Source organism: Hylobates moloch, unplaced genomic scaffold (genome assembly GCF_009828535.3).
Source record: "Hylobates moloch isolate HMO894 unplaced genomic scaffold, HMol_V3 SCAFFOLD_11, whole genome shotgun sequence".
Lineage (NCBI taxonomy): Eukaryota > Metazoa > Chordata > Mammalia > Primates > Hylobatidae > Hylobates > Hylobates moloch.
In genome coordinates this window covers 85,836,545-85,856,733 of record NW_026652286.1, presented here as the reverse complement: position 1 = coordinate 85,856,733, position 20,189 = coordinate 85,836,545, and the positions used below count along the sequence as shown (strand labels likewise).

Sequence of the window (20,189 nt, the reverse complement as noted above, 5' to 3'; positions counted from 1 at the left end):
AGCTTCCAAAGAATCCAGAACTTCAAAAAAGTTCTCTCTTACTCGTGGGATATTCTGTTGGCCTAAGATTCAAGGTTCACAGAATGCTTTTCATTTTTCCTGTCTCTTCTGATCTCAATTCTTCACTGCTCTCCTTTCCTTAATAAGGCTTCATAGGCCTTTGTCAGTCATTTCAAAGGCATAGAGATGTTCAAAGAGGCATATGATGGATTTTTTTCTGCCAGGGATAGAGTATGTAAATCATCAACCACTGGTCTCAGTCAGTAGGTAAATGACACCTGGAATTTAGCAACACTCACTCAAACACCTGGCAATATTTAAAAGGAATCTGGGCAGGATGAGTAATGAAATAACATGGAAGCAGAAGCTTTCTGAGGTATCACAATGACTTTCATACAGATGATCAAATTGACTCATTATGATGGTCAATTTTTTTGGTCAATGTAATAGTAACTACTAGGCAATGAATCAACTTTTGGACAGCTGATCTATCTTAATGATCTCAATGATCCAAACAATTAGGTACCCTAGCTATTATCGGTTGTTGAGCTAAACCAATTCAACTGGCTGAAGCTTAACAGACTGGTAATGGTCATTCTCAAAAGAGTAACTAGACTCAATACAGAGACATGATCAAAGGTAGAGCATGACATTCAGGCTCATTGTACTTGTTTTTGCTTACCTCCCCCCTTCTTTTATAATTAACAAGAACATTGGTATTCCATTAGAAAGTCAATAACTATATGTCTATGGTTGAATGCCTTTTTTCCACCTCTTCCCTTAAGAAGACTAATACTAGACTAAACTCAGCAGTGAAGCAAAACACAAAACTGCTTTAACTTGCTAATACTGTAACTAACTTTGTTAAAGGAATCATTGAACCCTCCACTAAAGTCATACAAACCATGAGAGCGCAGTGTGGCACCATGGCATCAAGTGGCCTACCTTTTGAGCCACCGAGCTAGAAGGAAGCCATTGTGGCAGTCTAAGGGCTTTGCACTTGACCTTGTTCTAGTCAACATTTCTATCAGTGACTTGGACAAAGATATTGCAAATAAGTGTTCATACAAGATTGGAAGCAACAGCTAATACAAATGTTAGACGACGACTGCATTGGGAAGGCTACTGGACTGCCTGCTCTTGGGCTCTATGCTTAGGCTGGGATCTCCACTGACTGCTCTACTTCTTTACTTTTAATATACACATGGGTTGAAGTGCCCTGGGCACACAGACTTCTAAGGTGAATTTCTAATGAAAGTCAGTCCTGACTGGTTAGAAAGATGGACTCAAACAGTCATTCTCAAGCCACAGCGTGTTTGTATGTGTCATATTTTTAGTAACAATTAGAGGTGGCTACTGGCATTTAACAGGAAGGGGACTAGAGATGCTAAGTTTCTTGCAATGCACAGTACAGTCCCAGTGAAGGAAGCCTCTTCCCAAATTGCCACCATGACCCTGTTGAGAAGCACTGGGCTGCAACAAACAAAATGCAATTTTTAACATAAATAAACATAAAATTCTGCAATATTGGTTAACCAATCAAATGCATAAGAACAAGATAGGGGATATGTGGCTTAAATGGGGTTCATGTAAAAAAAGACCTCAGCGTTTTAGTTGACCACAAGCTCAATATGAGGCAAAAGAGGAAGGAGACTGTTAAGAGCTAATGCGCCTTTTTCTGCATGATGGCATCCAGATCAAAGAGGCAATAGCCCTCCTGAAGTCTGCATTAATTACACTGAGCACAGCAAAATTTTAGGGGAGCACTAGTGAACTGAAACTATCTAGTATAAGACAACCAGAAAGATAAAAGGCATGGAAACTATGACATATGAGAAATAGTGAAAATAACTGGTGTGTTCAAGGTAAGAGGAGTGGACTGGAGGAAAGTCGGAGAGTTTTTAATGGCTGTCATGCAAAGGACTGAGTGGCAGAGGCTGGGAGGACTGAGTGGAAGAAGGAGCAAGGAAGTAGCTCGTTCTGCTCTTCAGCATTGGCCAACTCCCCTGCAGAAGACTGACACCATCACGCTTCAGACAGGGACCGACTGGCTTCCCAGCAAGGATGCTAGGCCAGGGTGCCAGGTGAGACTGGATGACCTCAAAAGGTGCCTTCCGAACATCTATGATTTTAGCATTTTATGTGATCTGAATCTCAGGAGGCTTCTTTACCTGACCAATTAGATACAATCATCTATTCTTGTTTGCTTAGCATATCACCCTGATTTTAAAAAGAAAATGGTTGTTTTCCACTCCTACAATTATAGTGATGCTAGTAATCTTGATTCCTAATTATATAGAATGCAACTTCGGATGGAGGAGAACATGAGGAGAGGCTGCCAAAGTAAAAGTGAAATTTATTTTCTGTACTCCAACCAGTTCACGAACAGCCTATATTTGTTTTCTTAATTATTAGCTATCCACAGTGTAAGATGGACAATATGCCTCTTTGATGTCAATATATAATTAACAGAAATGGCAAATTTTCTTATATAGGGTTTCACTTAGGCAAATATGTCAGTCTGGTGTCACATCACTAGCTGATTTGGAGGACTTGTTTTAACACCGATTCACTCATATTCCAATAAAGTGAACCTGAAGGCAAGTAAAAGAAATACAATACAACCAATGTGGCTGGGCTGAAACAGCGATCTAAGATTAAGACAAATGATCTATAGCGATACCAGAATTATATAAAAAGTAGTCACTACTAGGCTTGAAGACAGTCTCTGCTGGACACTGGTCTCCATATTTAGCAAGTATGAATGTGTATTAGCTCCTGGCTATTATTCTCATTCTATAAAAATGAAATCATAGCTACAAACCAGAAGTGCCAACCTATTAAAGAACCTCAGTAGGCACAAATCTTGATAACCTTTCTGGTCTAGCTTGGCTGTTGAGCTATTCCTAGAAAAGATATAGAGTTCAAAAGTATCATTCATCTGAGATAGATATTATTTCTGTCCTTCACTATAGGTCAACAATATACACTGGGTCACTCTGGACAAAAATCTACTTTTAAGCTGATGTAGAAAGATCGGCCAAGCAGCAGTCTTGTGGTTTAAGCCCTGAAATGTACATTCAATCCACATAACACACATGAGTGGGGCTGAAATCTTAGCTGAGAGTTTAATTCTAATGTTGATAAAGCAAGTATCCAAGTAAACACCATATCTCTTAATCTAGCTGGTTTTCACAGTATCAAACAGCATATGTGGGTTTCAAAAATATTTAGCAGTTCCTCAGTTGACTTTTTGTCAAGCTGAATTTAACTCTGCAGGTAAAAGTTGCAAAAAATAATAGGTTATTTGGAAGAGCAATTTCTGTTCCATTTAATGCAGTTTTGTTTTCTATTAGTGGGATAGAAATCAGCTCCTCAAATGCAAATCCCAAATTTAACTCTGGTATTTCACACTATCCTTTCTGGCTTTATTTGAGTTTACTCTCTCTAGAGATTTCCTTTAGGCAGGCAGAAGAGTGAAAATCTATCATTTTTGACATTCTGATCAATAAGCAATCCATTATAAATGTTTCACAAAGCTAAGGCCATTACTCCTGACTAGGTGACAAAACTTGGGCTAACTAAAACAAAGCCCATTACTACAGGATATACAAGATGAGATTGGAGAAGTACCATAAGAGGGTTTAAGTTGCCTTAAAACCAAGCTTTTTCCTCCTACTTTTGGCCCACTCAATAATCAAGGGCTGTATGATGTGGGATCACCTCAGTTTTTATATATTGTCAACAATAAAGTTAGCTTTCTGGTGGCCTATAAATCCATGGACTTTAAAGCTCAATCTTTCCCACCATTTTAATTTGCCAGGAAGGTTGCTACAATGTTCTTAAACCCTCCATGAATATATTGAACAACCAGGATGTAATCCTCATTTAGAAACTGCTAAATATTTTTGCCTTTAGAACAAAATGGTATCCGAATGTGACCAAGAATACAGGCAGACACAATGGCAACCAGGCATTTGTGCATAAGTGCATATATAGCATGAGTATACAAACACAAGAAAAAGAATTAATGGGTTCATTTTGAGCCTGGTTATTTCTGGGAGATCTTTCCCAGGGTGCTCTTGAGATGATGACATGTCACCTGGTGCACCAGAATATTGCCTTCTCTTTGTTCCCTCACAGCTCCATAACTCTGGGATTGAATATCACCACCGCCTCCTCCCCAGAACATCTAACTTGAGCATGCGCATACATCACGCCCCTGCCAACCTATCCAAGGAATTGTGTCTATTCCACCGCAAGGGGATGCTGAGCAGGCCATGTCCTGCAGGACTGGGGAGGGAGGCCCCGGGATCTGGCTGTGGCCTCTGGTGACCATAACCCATCTCCCAGCTCACCAAAGAGAACTGGGCACGAGCAGACTCAATCTGCTTTAAGTCTGCATTCCAAGGCCCTGAAACTCCTGGGCAGCATGATACCTTTTCTTCGCTGCTGATGTTCCGGGTAGAAGTCCTCCAGGTGATGGAGGGAATGGGGTCTCCGGAAGCTTCACAGGTAAGAGTGACCTGCTCCTCCAATTCCATGGCAGTCTGGTTCTCTACATATGTGATTTTGGGTTTTGCTGAAAAGACAAAATATTTCTCTGAGTTTATCTAATTATTGAGCTTTCTGGGTTTAAACGATGGCATGCACCTATCCAACAAAGGCTATCTATCTGCTAAGTACAAGACCCTAGTCTAGGTGTTTTAGGAGATACAGACCTGACTCTCCAAGGCTTACAATGATGTAGGCATGTGACAACACAGAAACCATAATAATAAGAAATATCCTATAGAGTAAGAGTGATAAGGGCAAGGAATGCAGGAGGCATGATGCAGCGGAAGATCACTCCCTGGATGGAGCCTTCAAGAGGAAACGGCTTTGGGGCTGGGCCATGAGATTTTCAGCAGGTGGAACTCTAGGGTGGAGATGGAGTCATGTGAAGTGTAGGAAACTGACTGAATAAAAGCAAAAAAGCAAAAACATAAAGAGATGGCTGGGAAGAGAACAGTGTGGCATGAGGCACAGGAAAGTGAGGCTGGATGGCTAGAATTTTACCTGGTGCCTGGTGGAGGCCCACAGACAGCATTTAATCAGGGGCACAAAACATTTGTATTTCAAGAAGGTTAATCTAGGGACATTTCAGGAAGCACTGGACAAGAGAAAACTTTGAGGTGGGAAAACCAGTTTGGAAGCCCTGGCAATGACCCAGATGTGCAGTAACGTTGGATCCTGAACGAGGTCGTTCGAGGGGAAACAGCAAAGAGCAGCTTTGAGACAGATGCTGAAGGAAGGTTCAGTAAGTGGTAACTGAACAGAGGGCAAGGAGGGGTGAGAAGAACCAAAAGAAGCAATAAGAAGGAGTCCAAGTGACTTGGAGTCTCAACGACTGGGAGAATGGTGTTAGCATTAACTCAAATGAAGAAATCAGGCAAGGAACTGGATGGGGGCTCTGGGGTGGGCTCAGGATGGGAAGGAGATGAGTTGAGATGAGTTCATTTTCCAAATGTTTTGGGTAATGCAAAAAAACACAAGCATTCCAAAGCTAAGTTAAATGTTAAAACATTAGAGAAAATTGAATTTTCCCAATTTAAAACAATTATGCTCTGAAATTGCTGAACTTTGTGTGGAAGAGAAAAGATAACACTGCACAAATTCAACTTATTTCGTGAATACAGGAAAAGGCCAGGCTAGGGAAACAAACAAATGAACCAAAAAACCCCAAGAGAATGATAGCTAGTTTTTGAAAGACTACATTTGCTTTATATTCAAATTCATACAGTAACCCTAAGTAGGCAAATAAACAACTGCCTATATATATTCTCCATGTTGAGGTCTTTGATGCTGTCTTAATAAATAGAAAACAATAATAGAACTATATACTTTTTGCTACAAATACCTGCTTCTACATAAAATCACCTATATAGTTCAAATATTTGCCTAAAGGTAATGCATACTGACAGCCTGTTTAGCAAATCCTTTTTTGATGAATAGCACATAGGCACATCTCAATCCAATTTGGCCAAATGTTCATAGATTTTAGTTGATGGAGTCCACATGAATGAGGTTAAACCTCATAGGTTTCCCTATTGTGTCTTCCTTAATAAGTATGATTTTTGAGAATATTACAACTCGTATTGGAAGGAATATGTGCTAAGTGCCATTGAAAGGGAAGTTTGAGAGGGTAAAGTAAAATAAAGGTAAAATAAAATAAACATGAAAAACAAAAAGGTTAATAAAATAAAATAAAGGTAAAATAAGAGCTGAATCTCTATACTGTAAAAGTCACAGAATAAAAAATTAAAAAAAAATTCAGCCATACAACTGAATTCGCTAAACTCAACAGTTGCTTTGGGGTCTGGAGACAATCCCAGGAAGGCTGAATTTGGGGCCTCTTAAAATCTTGTCAGACTCTGAGATCTGGACAGTGTTTTGCTGACCTTCTCCTGACCTGCGGTACTTTGTCACGGCAGCCGAAGGTTAACAGAAGACAGGCAAGGGTCATTTGCCATCTATTAATATTTGGCCTTGGAGGCTCCATTTCCCAGATGGCTACAGAAGGTGCATTGTATGACTCCTTAGAAAAAAGGCAAACCATATTCTTATTAAAACATGATTATGGCTAATTTTGTATAGTCTACAGAGTGCTGTGGGAAGGAAGGCGAGCTTCCTACTGATAACTTAATTCTCTATTACTCTAGAAGCAGTACTGTCAGAACTAACTCAGAAAGCTCAGATGCCACCTTAGAACAAGACGGTGATATACATAATTTATTGTCTAAATTGGGACACTCTTGAGAGTGACATGAGAGGCTCTAAATAATTACACCAGGACAAAGGGCATTAGTAGGCAAACAGGGACAGATGCTGGGTCACCCTACTCAAAAGATTCCCTCCCTCTGCATTCCAGCATCTAGAGGGATCTCCCTGGGTTTCATCTTCCTACACCCCCTGCCCTCTATTAATTAACCTCTCTTATGAGTTCTTGGCTTTTGGATCCCTGTTCTATTCTCCACCTGCGTCCATGGGCCTTAGTGCCTCAGACTGTTCCACTGCACCTTTCCCCATATTTCCTCCTGTGAGTTTTCCAAGAAAGCTTGCCACTAAGAGGCAGCCTTGTCTACTCCCACTCCAGTCCATGCTCCTACAACCCTAGCCGAAGAAGAGCCCTGAGGCCCCTGCATCCCTGAACAAAGAAGTTGGGCACTAAGCTATGGGGCATGACCAGATGCACCTTCTTTCAGGCCACTGCTTGTCCTTAGCTGTAACCCTCAGGGGCTGCTTGAGACACAGGGCTCCTGGCCACTGGTGAACTTGCCTCAGCCACAGCAGCATGAGACCTCAAGAGCATGTACATGAGCATCCTAAGAATCAATAGAGACAAAACTTCTTCTTCAGAGGCACGCATGGGGACAACAGTAATGAGAATTCACTGCCAAATTTAAAGGACGATAGGATGCACCTACTTAGTCAAAGGAGCATCTAGCTAATAACTAAGGCAACATGTGCTAGAACATGTCTTTTTCTTAGGAAAGAATGATGCAAATTACGTCATAAAGTCCCTAATTGAGATATGTTCCATACATACTGATGGACATCCTTTCTTGAAGCCACAGGACTTCTGGGCTTTTCTTCACTATCTAAGCTACAGGTTTCCTCCCTTTTCTACCTCATTGCTGTAGACTCTACTCCCACTTGGGGAACCTGTCCCATTTCTCCCCCAGTGATGGTCCACGATGGCAAGTCAGAAGGGGCTGGAAAGGGAATAAAAGAGTGGAAGGAGAAGGAGCCCTAACCAGCTGGTCCCTCCCCAGGTGTCTCCCTAGCCCTGTATCAGTCTCCTCAACCAACGGGGAGGCCAGTGGAGGAGGAGAGAAAGGAGGATGAGAAGGGGGGATGGATGGGAAAAGGTGGTGGAGAGGAGGCACCAGGTTCCTTCAGGGAGGGTGTACGAACGCTCCTCAGACTATGACAGGGGAGGATTCGCATTCTGCATGGACTCAGTCTCTACAAATCTATGATTCCTGCCCTGTCTCTTCAGGAGCCTGGCCACCTCTTCTGTTTGCCCCACTATGCTCCCTATTCTTCCAGCTGCAGTCTCGGGAAAGAAATTGTGAAATATGTGTATATGTGTTTGTGTGTGTTTGTGTGTGTTTGTGATGAAGAGGGGTGTATGTGTCCAAGGTGGGGGTGAGAAGACATATCTTGTCTTAGCAGTTTCCCCGCCCTACTCTCCCTGCCTTGTGACCGCCTCCCGTCGACCTGACCCACTCTCTTCCCTCTACCACGGTCCCACATGGCCCTGAACTCACTACTCTGAGGCAGCCATCACCACCAGAGAGGCCTGGAAGAGAAGCCTAGATCTGTTCATGCCCAGCCAAGTCAGGGCTGAGTTGCTTTTACAGAGAAACCATGAGCTACCTGGTGGTGCAGGCAGAGTGCACTGATTCTAGTATTGCCAGACACTCCCTATGTAATTCAGATACAATTTGTGTTCTGTTGGGTTTCCTGGAGTTAACCACCATCATTGTTAGATTAGAGAAGGGACTTAGGAGCCACCTGCCTCGGTGTGAATCCAGAGGCACCTCATCCCTCTGTGATCAGGTTCCTCCTTTGTAAAATGGGGATAATAATAAAATCTACATCATAGGGGTGTGATGAGGATTAAAAGAGTTAACTTACAGATAGCACTTCACAGAATGCTTGGCACATTATAGGTGTTCTGCTTGTGTTTGATATTATTATTACTTTATGGAGTTAAAGTCTAAAATAATTTCCTAAAGACAGGTAATGATCGTGTTTCCAGGCTTATCTCCCTGCCACATATGTATGTTTGTTTCATCATATAGAACTAATGACAGTTCCTTCATTTATTCAATCTAGTGCCTACTGTATGCGGGTGCTGGGGATGTATCTGTGAGTAAAACAGACACAGCCCCTGTCCACAAGAAGCTCCCATTCAGCACAGCCTGTGCTTTTCCTGCCTCTGTGCCTATGCCCAGGCTGTCTAAAATTCTCATCCACTCCTTCAGCTGGGTAATTCCTACTTATGAAATAGTACATTTTAATGACTTCTCTAACTTACATCGCACAGGACCAGAGAACTTGTTTCCTAGAAAACACTGTGCATATTGCTATTATGAAGCCATAATAATGTGTTTTCATTTCAAATTCCAGCGCTGACTATCTACATTAGCCTGTGAACCTACCGACGAGGACAGAGTCCATGTTACTCATCTTGTAAACTTGGCAATGACTGAGTCCACAGCAGTCACTCAAATGTTGCTGACACTACTATAACGTTATGCTTATCCATTTATCTCCCTCTTTGTGCTTCCCAGGGTCAAGGGATCATATCCTATTCATCTCTGTAGCCCCTCTGTCCAGCAACAATGGTGATCCATATATATTTACTAAGTGAAGGGATTAATTAACAAATGCATCTATCTTTTTCTATAATATGGAAAAACTTACTAAAACAAAAGTGATTGGGGAAGATCAGTCTGAATTCAAGAAAAGACTTTCAAGAATATTTTTCATGAAGTTTAGCTTTCACTCTCAAATACGTACAGTTAACTTGAACCAAACTGATAGCCTGTTTCTAAACCCAGCTGTTTACTACTGAATAACTAGCAGGTCATTTGCATATAAAGTCTTGATTTTCAAAGGTCTGTGTTTATGAACAGTTCTCCTTATCAGGCTGGATAAGCAGGCCCCAACCCTGATTCCCAGGTGCACATTTTAATGACCTGGGGGCTCCATGCACAAGAGCTGCCCCTCAGACTGGCACCTCCCCAGCAGTGCTGTCTACAGTAGACCAGTTTATCTGTGTTTTCTAAACAGACATGCGGAGAGACTTGAGGGCCATTAGGTTAAATGTTTCTCTGCAACCAATTCTTTTTTCAAGATCAGGTTAAAATGCTTTTCAGTTCTGAAATGAATGGAAGTTTCCTGAGTTTATGAAGATGAAGTGAGCAGGGAGGTGGGGGCTCTTCCATAACACTGTTTCACACAGGCCAGGGAAGGAGGCAAACAAGGCAAAGCAGCCAGCCCGTCGACCACTAAAGTTACCAAGGGCCTATGCCAAGTCTGGCACTGTTTGGAGTTGCAGGGATAACGCCGTGTATGACAGCCAGGGTTCTGCTATCTGGAAATTTACACACTAGTAGAGGTAGGAGACAGACAATCCCCAAAACACATATGCAAATGACATCTGTTCAGGTACTGTTAAGTACAGCAAAGAAGATACAGTAAGAGTCATGAAAGAGAGATGAGTGGAGGTGGGCGGGGGTGGTCGCAGTGCAGGGGGAGTTGAATTAGCCAGGGCAGTGAAGGAAGGAGCCACTGAGAAGCTGAGTTTGAGTTAAGATCTGAATGGTGGATCAGAAGAAGGCAGCTCAGAGTGGATCGGAGGGAAAGATATTCCAAGCAGAAGAGAAACCAAGGGCAATGACCCTGAGATGAAGAACAAGCTTGGTATGTCTGAGGGACATGAAGAAGGCCTGTGTGATTGGAGAACTTTGCATGTGCAGCAAAGTGAAAGAAAGATGAGGCTGGAGAAGAAGGCAAGAGCTAGTTCATATCTGGTCTTGTAGGCCATTGCAGGGAGTCTGACTTTTACTCTGGTTGCCATAGGGAGCCACTGGAGGCTTTCAAACAGATGGGTGGCACGTAGGTCATTCTGGCTACTGTGAGCAGAAGGGAACGAAGTGGACCAATAGGGAGAGTCAGGGAGGCCAGCTATGAGACTGTCCAGGTGAGGATGATGGTGGCTTGGACTAGGGCATAGGTGGTAGAACTGGCAAGAAATGGTTGCATTGGGTTATGTTCTGAGGGAGAGTGGCCAGGGTCTTACTGACGGACTGAATGTGCAGAGGAAAGGGAATTGTGGCAGAGCAGTGACCTGGGCCCCCACTGCCCTTACCGAAGACTTTGAGGTGGATGGTCGCATCCTGCTCGCCAGCCTTGTTCTCAGCAATGCAGATGTACTCAGCCTCGTCGTTCTTATCCACCTTTTTGATGGTCAGCTGGGAACTATCGTCGCTGAAGATGTACTTCTCGTCGTCTTCCTCTTGCTCTATCTGTTCCCCATCCCTAGAGTGTGTAGAAATGCAAAGTAGTATGATTTTGACCACAGAAGTAAGACATTTATTTTTAATTAGGTTCCATAGAATGCAGACTGAGTCAATGGGAAAGACGCCTCGGTCTTCACAAAAAGTTAAGGCACCAGGTTGAACGTCCACATACACCTCTTATTCCTCTATTCCATCCTCTGACTATCCAAGGGCTGCAACTGTACCCACAAAGGTTTCAAAGTGGGCTCCCAAGACCACATCCTCTGGCTCTGACTCTGCCCCCACAAGGCTGAAATTGAAGGAATAATCAATGCACAAGCAAGAGAATCTTATAGAAGAGTCCATTCTTCTCCTGGGGTTGATATTCCTAAGAAGCCCACATCCATTCCACTGAGACACTAACGTGGAGCAGACTTTATGATGCCCCATTCTCCTCTAGTCCATGATAAAAGGCATGAGCCAGTTTCTTACTTTGTCCAGCTCATGGTGGGCTCCGGGAAGCCTTCGGCATCGCAGACCAGGGTGACGGACTGGCCGAGGTTGGCGGTGGCATTCACAATATTCTGCCTGGCCTGGATGGTGGGTGGCACTGAAGGAAAAAAGGGTGTCACGGGGTGGTTGTGAAAATTTGGAAGAACCCAATGGCCTGGAGAAGAGACACCGCTCCAGGTCAGGAGTTCTCAGCCTGTGGGACAAACGTCCTGTGCAGCTACAGAGTTAGTGTCAGGAATCGAAATTCATGTGTGTACTAAATAACTTCTGCAGACTGAATAGACAGTTCTCCTACAAACATGCATTTTTGTTTTTCATTAATTGAGAAGCTATAATAATACATTTTATTCATGTTAAGATGGTATTCAATTTATAGTCACTATTTTTCATTATATATTTTCTCAGTCAAGGCATACTAAACTTACTAACTACTGGGGTCAGTGAAACCTGATGTTAAAAAGGGGCTCTTCATACTGGAAAAAGTTGGACATTACTGCTCCCAGTGGTTAAATGGTGAACACCAATTCGAATGCATCAGCTACAAAAAAGAGTGCCATTTCTCTGGGACTGTGATAAACAACCTTGTACAAAACTGTTTTTTACCAAAGGAATGAGAGGGGGAGAGTTTGGCAAAAAAATATGTGTCAATAGTCAAAACAATTCAACCCTGATTTACTTATTTTCTTAGTACTGACATTATAATTTCCTGTAAACATCTTGTAAATGTCAGATCGATTCCATGGGTGTGTTTATTTGACACTGCAAATTAAGATTAATAAGCCTATGGATCATGATTCTGACTATTCTGAGGCCTGAGTTGACTGCAATATTTTCTTTGAACATTTAAGCAGCGGACTAACTTCACATTTATGGTAACACCAAGGACAATGAGGATTAAGAGGTAAGCAGGGGGAAAGTTTTTAGTGCTACAGAATGGTGAAGGACATTCAATTGCTACACTAAAATCCCTCATAGTTGAGGGAAGATCCAATAGGCAAGTATATTAAAAAAAAAAAAAAGAGAGAAATCTAGATGTTACGGTGGGGAGGGGATTTAGCTGAGATGGATGATTAAGTCAGGACAGGATTTAACTTACAGACCAAAGAGGAAGTTAAAGAGAATGATTTTGGAGAACCAAGGTTGTAGCAATGCAGAGATCAGGAAGAACGGGATCTCCTCACCATTCACAATGACCTGAATGTCCTTGAAGTTGATCTCCCCCCGTGCCAGGATTCTGCCCTCACAGCGATAAGTGCCCTCATCTGTTTTCTTGATGCCCCGGATCTGCAGGTAGTTGTTGGACAGGACTATGAATCGGACTAGAAGAGATAAGAGGCAGGTTCATCCAAGAATCAGTCAGAGAGCATCTGCAGGCAGGTGGCTGAGTCTCTTTCCTTTTTCCTAACTTCAGTCTTATAGGGTGGGGTTTTAAGCCCAGACAAGAAAATGTGTCCCTGGCTTTGAAATACAGCCAAGAGTAAATGTCTATTAGAAATTTGTCTTTCATACTGGAGAGAAAATCAAGTACCTAAGTATACCAACCTCAGATATACATCTATTCAGGACCCAGAAACCACATGAGGGTTCAGGCACACATGAATTGGAGTTTGGATTGGAATGCCTCAGTACAGGTGAAAAAGCTAGGGAACTTGGTGGCCTGGGGAAAAGGCAGATGCCAGGAAATTCAGGTCTCACCATCTTTTTTCAGGATGACATCTCGGCCTTTGTGTTTCCAGATTATGGTCGGCGGGAGGGAGCTGACCACATCACACACAATCACGGCATCTTCCCCCTCCCGGAACTCCTGTGGGGTTGGTGCATTCTTGAACATGAGCTTCTCTGGAAAATGAACAGAAGAGTGAGGGAAAATAGCTGCTTCTCCCACAAAGATCCCCTTTCACTAGAGCCATGCTACCTGGACTTGAGTCTTGGGCAAGTCTCGATCCTGATGTACAGTTGTATAAGAGGGGCACCCTCATAGACGTCAGGCGGAGAAGCTGGCCCAAGCATAGGTTACCATGCTTGGCAACCAATATCTGCTCACTGAGTGCTAAATTTATCACATTTTGTGCAGAAAAGGGTCTACAGAACGAAAAGGAATATCTTCACCAAGGGTTCCTTGTCATGCAGGATGATGCCAGTGAAGCACAGGTTATAGGTAGAATGAACTGGTGGAACACCCATTCCACAATGAATAGTAAGAGTCATCAGTCCTTTTCTTGTCTCCCACTCGAACTGCTATGCCCAGTCCCACCCCAACTTTCCTATGGCAGACAGAATGCTGATGAAAAGAACAGAAAAAAGCACAGGGAATGGCAATAAATACCGTGCAATCAATATTGTTCCATTAGCTGTCACCCACCATCACTCCAACCACTAGGATGGATGCGTGATATTAATAACAAGGTAACGAGATGCCACCTACAGATGGGGTTTCAGAGGCAATAGGAACGGCCTGCTCTGAGTGGCAGAGAGTGTTCAGATAATGATCCCCCACCCCACTGAGCCCTGGGCTCCATTACCAGCAGGGGAGAGGGAAATAAGAAGGGAGAAGAACCCAAACTGCAGAACAGTCAGCCAACATTTGGGGAAAGGATAGAGAAACTTGTAACAGCCCTCTGGGAACTGTGTAATTTGAATTTTGAGAATGAACGCCTGTGGGGGAGTAGCTGTGACCAGTGTGAACCAGGGTTATGAGTTCTGGGTTGGCCAAGGTCAGAAAAGACTTAGGGAGACAGAATGGGACTGGTTAGGCCCTCAGCTGGTCCTTCTATCATCATTTCCACCTTTCCACTACCCACATGTCTCCTTGGCAAGGAGAGGCCAGAGAATGCAGAAGAAGAAAGAGGCTCTTACGAAAGATCTTCACGTTGACGGTGGCCTCTGACTCACTGCCATCTTCGCCTGTAACCACACACTTGTAAATGCCAGCGTCGTCGATGTTGGCATTATAGATGGTGAGGGTGGAGGAGGAATCATCATTCCACACCACTGAGATCCGCTGCTGGTTTGGGGTGAGCTTTTCTCCATTGGGGGAGAACCAGGAGATGTCTTTATCTTTGGCATCTCCTGCCACTAAAGAGGAAGAGATTATTTTTAAGCAACTGAAGTTGAAAAGACTAAGTCCCCCCCAGACTGACAGTGGCTGATCAGTAAGAGTTACTGGACAATAGATCAGTCAAGGCTTGAACATTAGAGAGGGGCGAGTATGGCTGCTAGAATGATGTGCAGCCCTTCTTTGGCATCTGCATTTAACTATTATATACTTAACACCTCTTACAATATTTGGAAAGAACTCAACAACCACTTGTGCTAGTTGTTATCATGGTCCTATCCCCAATGATGGAAGAGATACTTGTTGAGAACATACTGTGTGCTGGGCACTAAGCTAGGAACACACATGCCTCACAGAACGGGTAACCAACGGAATTATTGTATTTAGGATTCAGGTGCCAGAACCTAACCGGTCTGAGTCGACTGATCAGCTTGTTTTCGAAGCCTTGGATAAAGGGTCTCCTGAGCTGAAGGTGAGAAATACTGGCTAGAATAGGAGTGCAGATTCCAACCACTTTTTATTTTATTTTTTCCAGCCATGTTTATTCTAGCATCTGCCTGCACAAACAGGCATGATTGTCATTTCGTCACCCCCTGCTCAGACAAATTCATTTCCTTGCATGCTGCAAAGAAGGTGGCCAGAACTACCCATTCTTCCTTTCCCCAGGCACCAATGAGGAGGAACAGACTGCAGTGGCTGAGGTGCCCCTGGCACTGAGCTGGAACAGGGCTCTGACACTGAAACTGCCCAGGACACTGAGCTGGAAGGGCGCTCAGATCCGGCGGACATGGCGGTGCCCTGCCTCTTTGCATGGGGCCCTGCCTCTTCGCGTGGCGCCCTTCTCAGCCTGCACCACCCAGCCCTGCACAGATGCTTAGTATGGAAATGAAGCAGTCTTCCTTTCAGGGCTCATCATGTTTTCAATAAATATCGCTATTTGCAAGATGTGCTGTGGGCTCCACGGCTGCGTCTCCAGATCATTGAAATTGCTGTAATGAAGGCAAAGCTGCAGTGAACACATCCGACGGCCACAAGCCACCTCATCCGCGCAAATCATGACAGCATTTAAAGGCCCCTCCCTGCCAAAAGCTGCTTGCTAAATGTCACCGTTTACACCTAGCTCAGCTCTTTCCTGGTTCTTCCATGTTCTGAATCCCAGTCATGTCATATACAGAGAATCCGAGGCTTAATTTGAAGCCTTTTCCTCCACGACATTTTCTGGTAATTATCTGGGCTGTGGAAATGGGGCATGTTTTCTAAATGTAAAACAAGGTCACCAGGTCTGGCATATCTCAGAGCTCTAGTGGGGACCATGGCACAGAATATCGATATTCACAATAGACCTGGTAAACCCAGGATATATGTCCTCACAACAAAAGCCATACCAGCATTCTATTTACCTACAGGCAAGTTTTAGACTTAGATTTTCAAGCTCTGGGGAATTCTAAGAAATAAGCCTTAAACAGATCCACTGGAGTATTGTTTCTGAGCCAGTGCTGTTCTCCACTGGCATTTACAGAACTCTGAATGCATACAGAATAGGAGATGCGCCATGATTCACTATTCTGGAAGTTGTGCTGATTTTCCTAAGAAAACTCCTACACTTCCTCTGTAGTCAAGGTGAAGTCTAGACGACAGATTTGCTATGTTGAGGCAGCTTTTTGTAAAAGGAAGGAAGAGGCCCTGGCTCTTAAATGGCCATACTATTATTGACCCTGTAATAGAGCAATGCCAAGAATTCTAGGTGTGGCGTGACCAGCCAGCTCACATGGCCTGGGGGCTCCTGCTCTACCTGGTGAGTTTCTGAAGCAAGTTCTAAAATGCAGCTGTACACTGGGCACTTGCCTTGGCATAAGAAGAATTTGGACTCTCCAACGCTGATCTCCCCCTGGCTGGGAACAATATCCACCTGCAGAGAAACTGAAAAAACAAAACAAAACAAAATACAAAACAAAAAAAAGTTCAGTTCAAACATACATTCCAATTTTCAAGAATGAAACCCAGATCTTCCATTCAAAAACAGGCTTCCCAACTGACTTTAAGAAAGAGTGAAGGGAGGAGGTTGTGTGGAGTTTGAGAACTTGTGCCACCAACAGCCAGGGCCACTGCAGCCAGGAAGAGACATGGCCCAGACCATTCTCCTATGGAATAGCTATTTCCCATCAGAGAGTGCAAGGTGCCCTGGGAGATTCTGGGTGATCTCTGCCCTAAATGTTTCCAACCCCTTGAGAAGACTTATGATCCTGCTCCAAAACAGCAACATTCTGGGATTCACAGAAATGGTGACCCAGCCAGTTCCTTCTGGATGTCATCTGAAGTGTCTCCACAGCTGTGTCAAGCACAGGAGGCCTGCACTCCAGAATCAAGCTCAGGGGTCTCCTGCCAGTTCCCCAGGCTGTCCGGACACAATCACTAGGAGGGCTCACACTGATTTTGAAGTGGGGATGGTAAGGGTAAACGCTCACCTTCCCTCACGACTACAGGACCAACACGCCTCTTTCCATAAAAGGAGCCAACATCACATATCACCACCCCAATTAGTCAGACACCCTTTGGAAATTCTGTAGCCCGTGCCCTGCAGAATTCCCTGGGTCCCTTGGCTACTTTCCCTGAATTTTTATTTGAACATCCATATGCTCTGTCATTCCACTGCACCGATAAGACAAAATACACTGCGCCAGATCTCACAGATCCCTGTGTTCATCTGCTCCTCGTTTATCTGCTGGGAGCAGATAACCATTCCTCATGAAAATAGAGTTTTGAGGTGGAAAAATGCTTTATTCCTTTGAATTCAACTTCTTTCTGCCTCTCCTCCTCTTAAGTAAACCCCAAATCTAAAGGCAAACAGGTATTTGGTTCAGTGCATGGGGCTTCTTCAGGCCAATAGGAGGGACGGGCTTGAACAAAACAGGCTGGGGAATGGAGATTCAGTGAGCCCTTCCTTCCAACAGCCATTTTCTTTTCACAGTAGAATGGAGGTAATGCTCGTTGCCATGGTGACCGGCTCGCAGGCAGAGCTGCTGCAGGTCTTGGTCTATGCTTATTTGATAGAGAGACTACAGTTGTCCTCAGCCGACTGCAGGGATTAGAGGGCCTGCTTGGGGCTGGAAAGGGGGTGCGGCCTTCCTAACCACGCCAGCAACAGACAAGGCAGGTCATGGAGAAACCCAGCAGAGGCTTCAGAGAGAAAGAGGTGATGTGGTGGAGACAAGGATGGAAAAGGGAAGGAGGAGGGCATAAGGAGAGAAATGGGGCCCTGGGCAGAGGCAGGGGGAAGATGCTGAGCTCTCCTCTGTGAAAATCAGAGGGGAAAACCCAGACTTCCAAAAACTGGTTTGGAAGAAATAGAGTAATCTAGGGCAGCTAGTTTCTCCCCTGCTCAGACCACCGCTGCCGGCTCCCTGAGGCTCAGGACTGAATTCTTGCCTGAGAGCAATAAAAGGTCTTCCCCTGCCTCTCCCGAATGTGGCTGCAGCACACAGAGCTGTGCTGGAATACTATGCCGCGGGCGGGGGGTGGGGGAGGGTGTCACTGCACGCAGGTGCAAGTGTGATTAGCTGTGGCTGCTTTCTCCTATCATTCTTCTTGGGATGGAGTTCAGGTGCCACTCGATTCTACACTGTGAGAGCCCAAAGGGGTCTCAGACATCACCACGTCCTGCCTCATTTTCCAGATGAGGAAAAGGTGAAGTGACTTCCCTATGGTCACTTCTAGTTAGGGCTAGCATGACCCCAGAGCCCAGGCCTCCTGGCTCTACGTAGGTGTTCTTTCCATGATGCAATGTGTTCTTTCCATGATGCAATGCTGCCCCTGCACAGGGGGCAAAATGTTTCCATTCACTAGAATACACCATCTGGGGACCCCAAGTAACAACCTTGGATTCACTATCCCTTAACAGAACACAGAGAGCCCATGAATTGATAAGGGCCCATTGTATCTTGGGGAGCATGGAGCCTTACAAAGAGAGCTGCAGGCCAGTGCTATCCATGCTAAGGCCAGCCAGGACCTTTCTTGTCATTTCCTGTGGCTCTCATTTCTGGGAACAACAGGTTTATGAAGCCCAGAAGCTGTGTCTATGCCACAGTCACCTAAGTCCTGATCTATTCTGGAGTTCAGTGGGGCATTCCTTAAAGAATGAGAAGCTGAGTCCCCCCGAGAAAGTTTGCTGGACCATATGCTGAGTATTAGCAGCCAGCTTCAACATATGGATCCTGTTACCCTCGTTCAGCCCTTACTGCTTTGAGAAAGATATTCTTATCCCAAGTGAAAAAACAGCCTTCATTTGTTCAGCTCCTTTCAAACAGAACACAACTCTCAAGGGGCAGGAGAACACGGCAAGGCTGAGGAATTTTCATATCCAAATGCGGCCAGGATCTATCTCTGGGCCACGGAGAGAAAAGGGAAACAAGGCTTTCAAAGGAATTCCCTGCTTAACAGGATCCCACGCACACATTTATCATCACAGAAGTTTTTAAAGGAAGAGATATCCATTTAGACGCCTGGCCTTTTGCACAGATGGAAAAGCTAGTGATTCCTCCCTCAAAACACCAGAGACAAAGCTGGCCCAGAGGAACTCCAGGTTCTTTGGAAATCAATGCTTGGATGTTTTCCACTGCAGCACAATGGGTGATTATTCTTCCCCAAACACGAAGCGTTGAAATACTAGGTTTAATGATAGTAAGTGGAAATCCTGCTTTGATTTCAAAACTCCTTCCCTCCATTGCTTGCTGCCTGGTCCTTTTCTACTCTGTTACTATTTTCATTATTCCCAATAAAAATTCCTACCTCAACTTTCACCTTTTTTTCAGTTGCATATGTAAGTGGAATTTCGTCACTGGGCATAACTCCTACCTTAAAAGGCACTTATGTAAACATTTCTCACAGACGAAGTATCCCATCTCTTGCTTTCCATAAACACTCCTTGCATAAATACTGCATCATCTTAGCTGGATTCAAAGACATGTGCTTATGAACCTAGGTGTTGGGCTGGGCAGGACCCAGGGGCAGGGATGAGAGGTGCTTCCAACAGTGTTTCCCACGCCTCCAAGAAGTACTCATCCCCCAAGGCCTCTTCTGTAGACAGTTCACACTTTCCAGTTTACAAACACACTTCATTATTTCAGCAAACAGTTCTGAGTGATAAAAAGGCCAATATTGTTGTCTCCACTGTATGGACATGGAAATTGGGGCTCAGAGAAACAAAATAACTTGCTCAGGGTCCCTTAGCTAATGAGCACTAAAACCAAGATTAAAAATCATCTACTTCTAAGGCTTGAGCTCTTCCCCTAAACCCCTCAACTACTATTACCTTCTGTCCATCTCCAAATAGGTTTATTATAACCTATTAGTTACCATTTATACTCTTTCCAAATCATGGGCTAGAAAGAGCAGTCTTTGTACAAAGATCTAATATCAACCGGGTGCAATGGCTCACGCCTGTAATCCTAGCACTTTGGGAGGCCGAGGCAGGCGGATCACAAGGTCAGGAGATTGAAACCATCCTGGCTAACATGGTGAAAACCTGTCTGTACTAAAAATACAAAAATTTAGATGGATGTGGTGGCACA

At 44.2% G+C, this 20,189-nt stretch overlaps 1 protein-coding gene across 17 annotated transcripts in view; it reads right to left on the bottom strand.

The window, feature by feature from the left end:
• The window catches only part of NCAM1 (neural cell adhesion molecule 1), a 320,167-nt gene that overhangs the window by 58,473 nt on the left and 241,505 nt on the right, over positions 1-20,189 (bottom strand). For all 17 annotated transcript variants that reach the window (XM_058446700.1, XM_058446706.1, XM_058446702.1 and 14 more), the window contains exons 2-8: positions 16,468-16,542; positions 14,424-14,642; positions 13,263-13,406; positions 12,749-12,886; positions 11,547-11,664; positions 10,925-11,094; positions 4,440-4,582 (exon numbers count right to left, since the gene is read on the bottom strand). In XM_058446700.1, the coding sequence (XP_058302683.1) occupies positions 4,440-4,582; positions 10,925-11,094; positions 11,547-11,664; positions 12,749-12,886; positions 13,263-13,406; positions 14,424-14,642; positions 16,468-16,542 (1,007 nt within the window). The remainder of the gene's footprint in view (positions 1-4,439; positions 4,583-10,924; positions 11,095-11,546; positions 11,665-12,748; positions 12,887-13,262; positions 13,407-14,423; positions 14,643-16,467; positions 16,543-20,189) is intronic.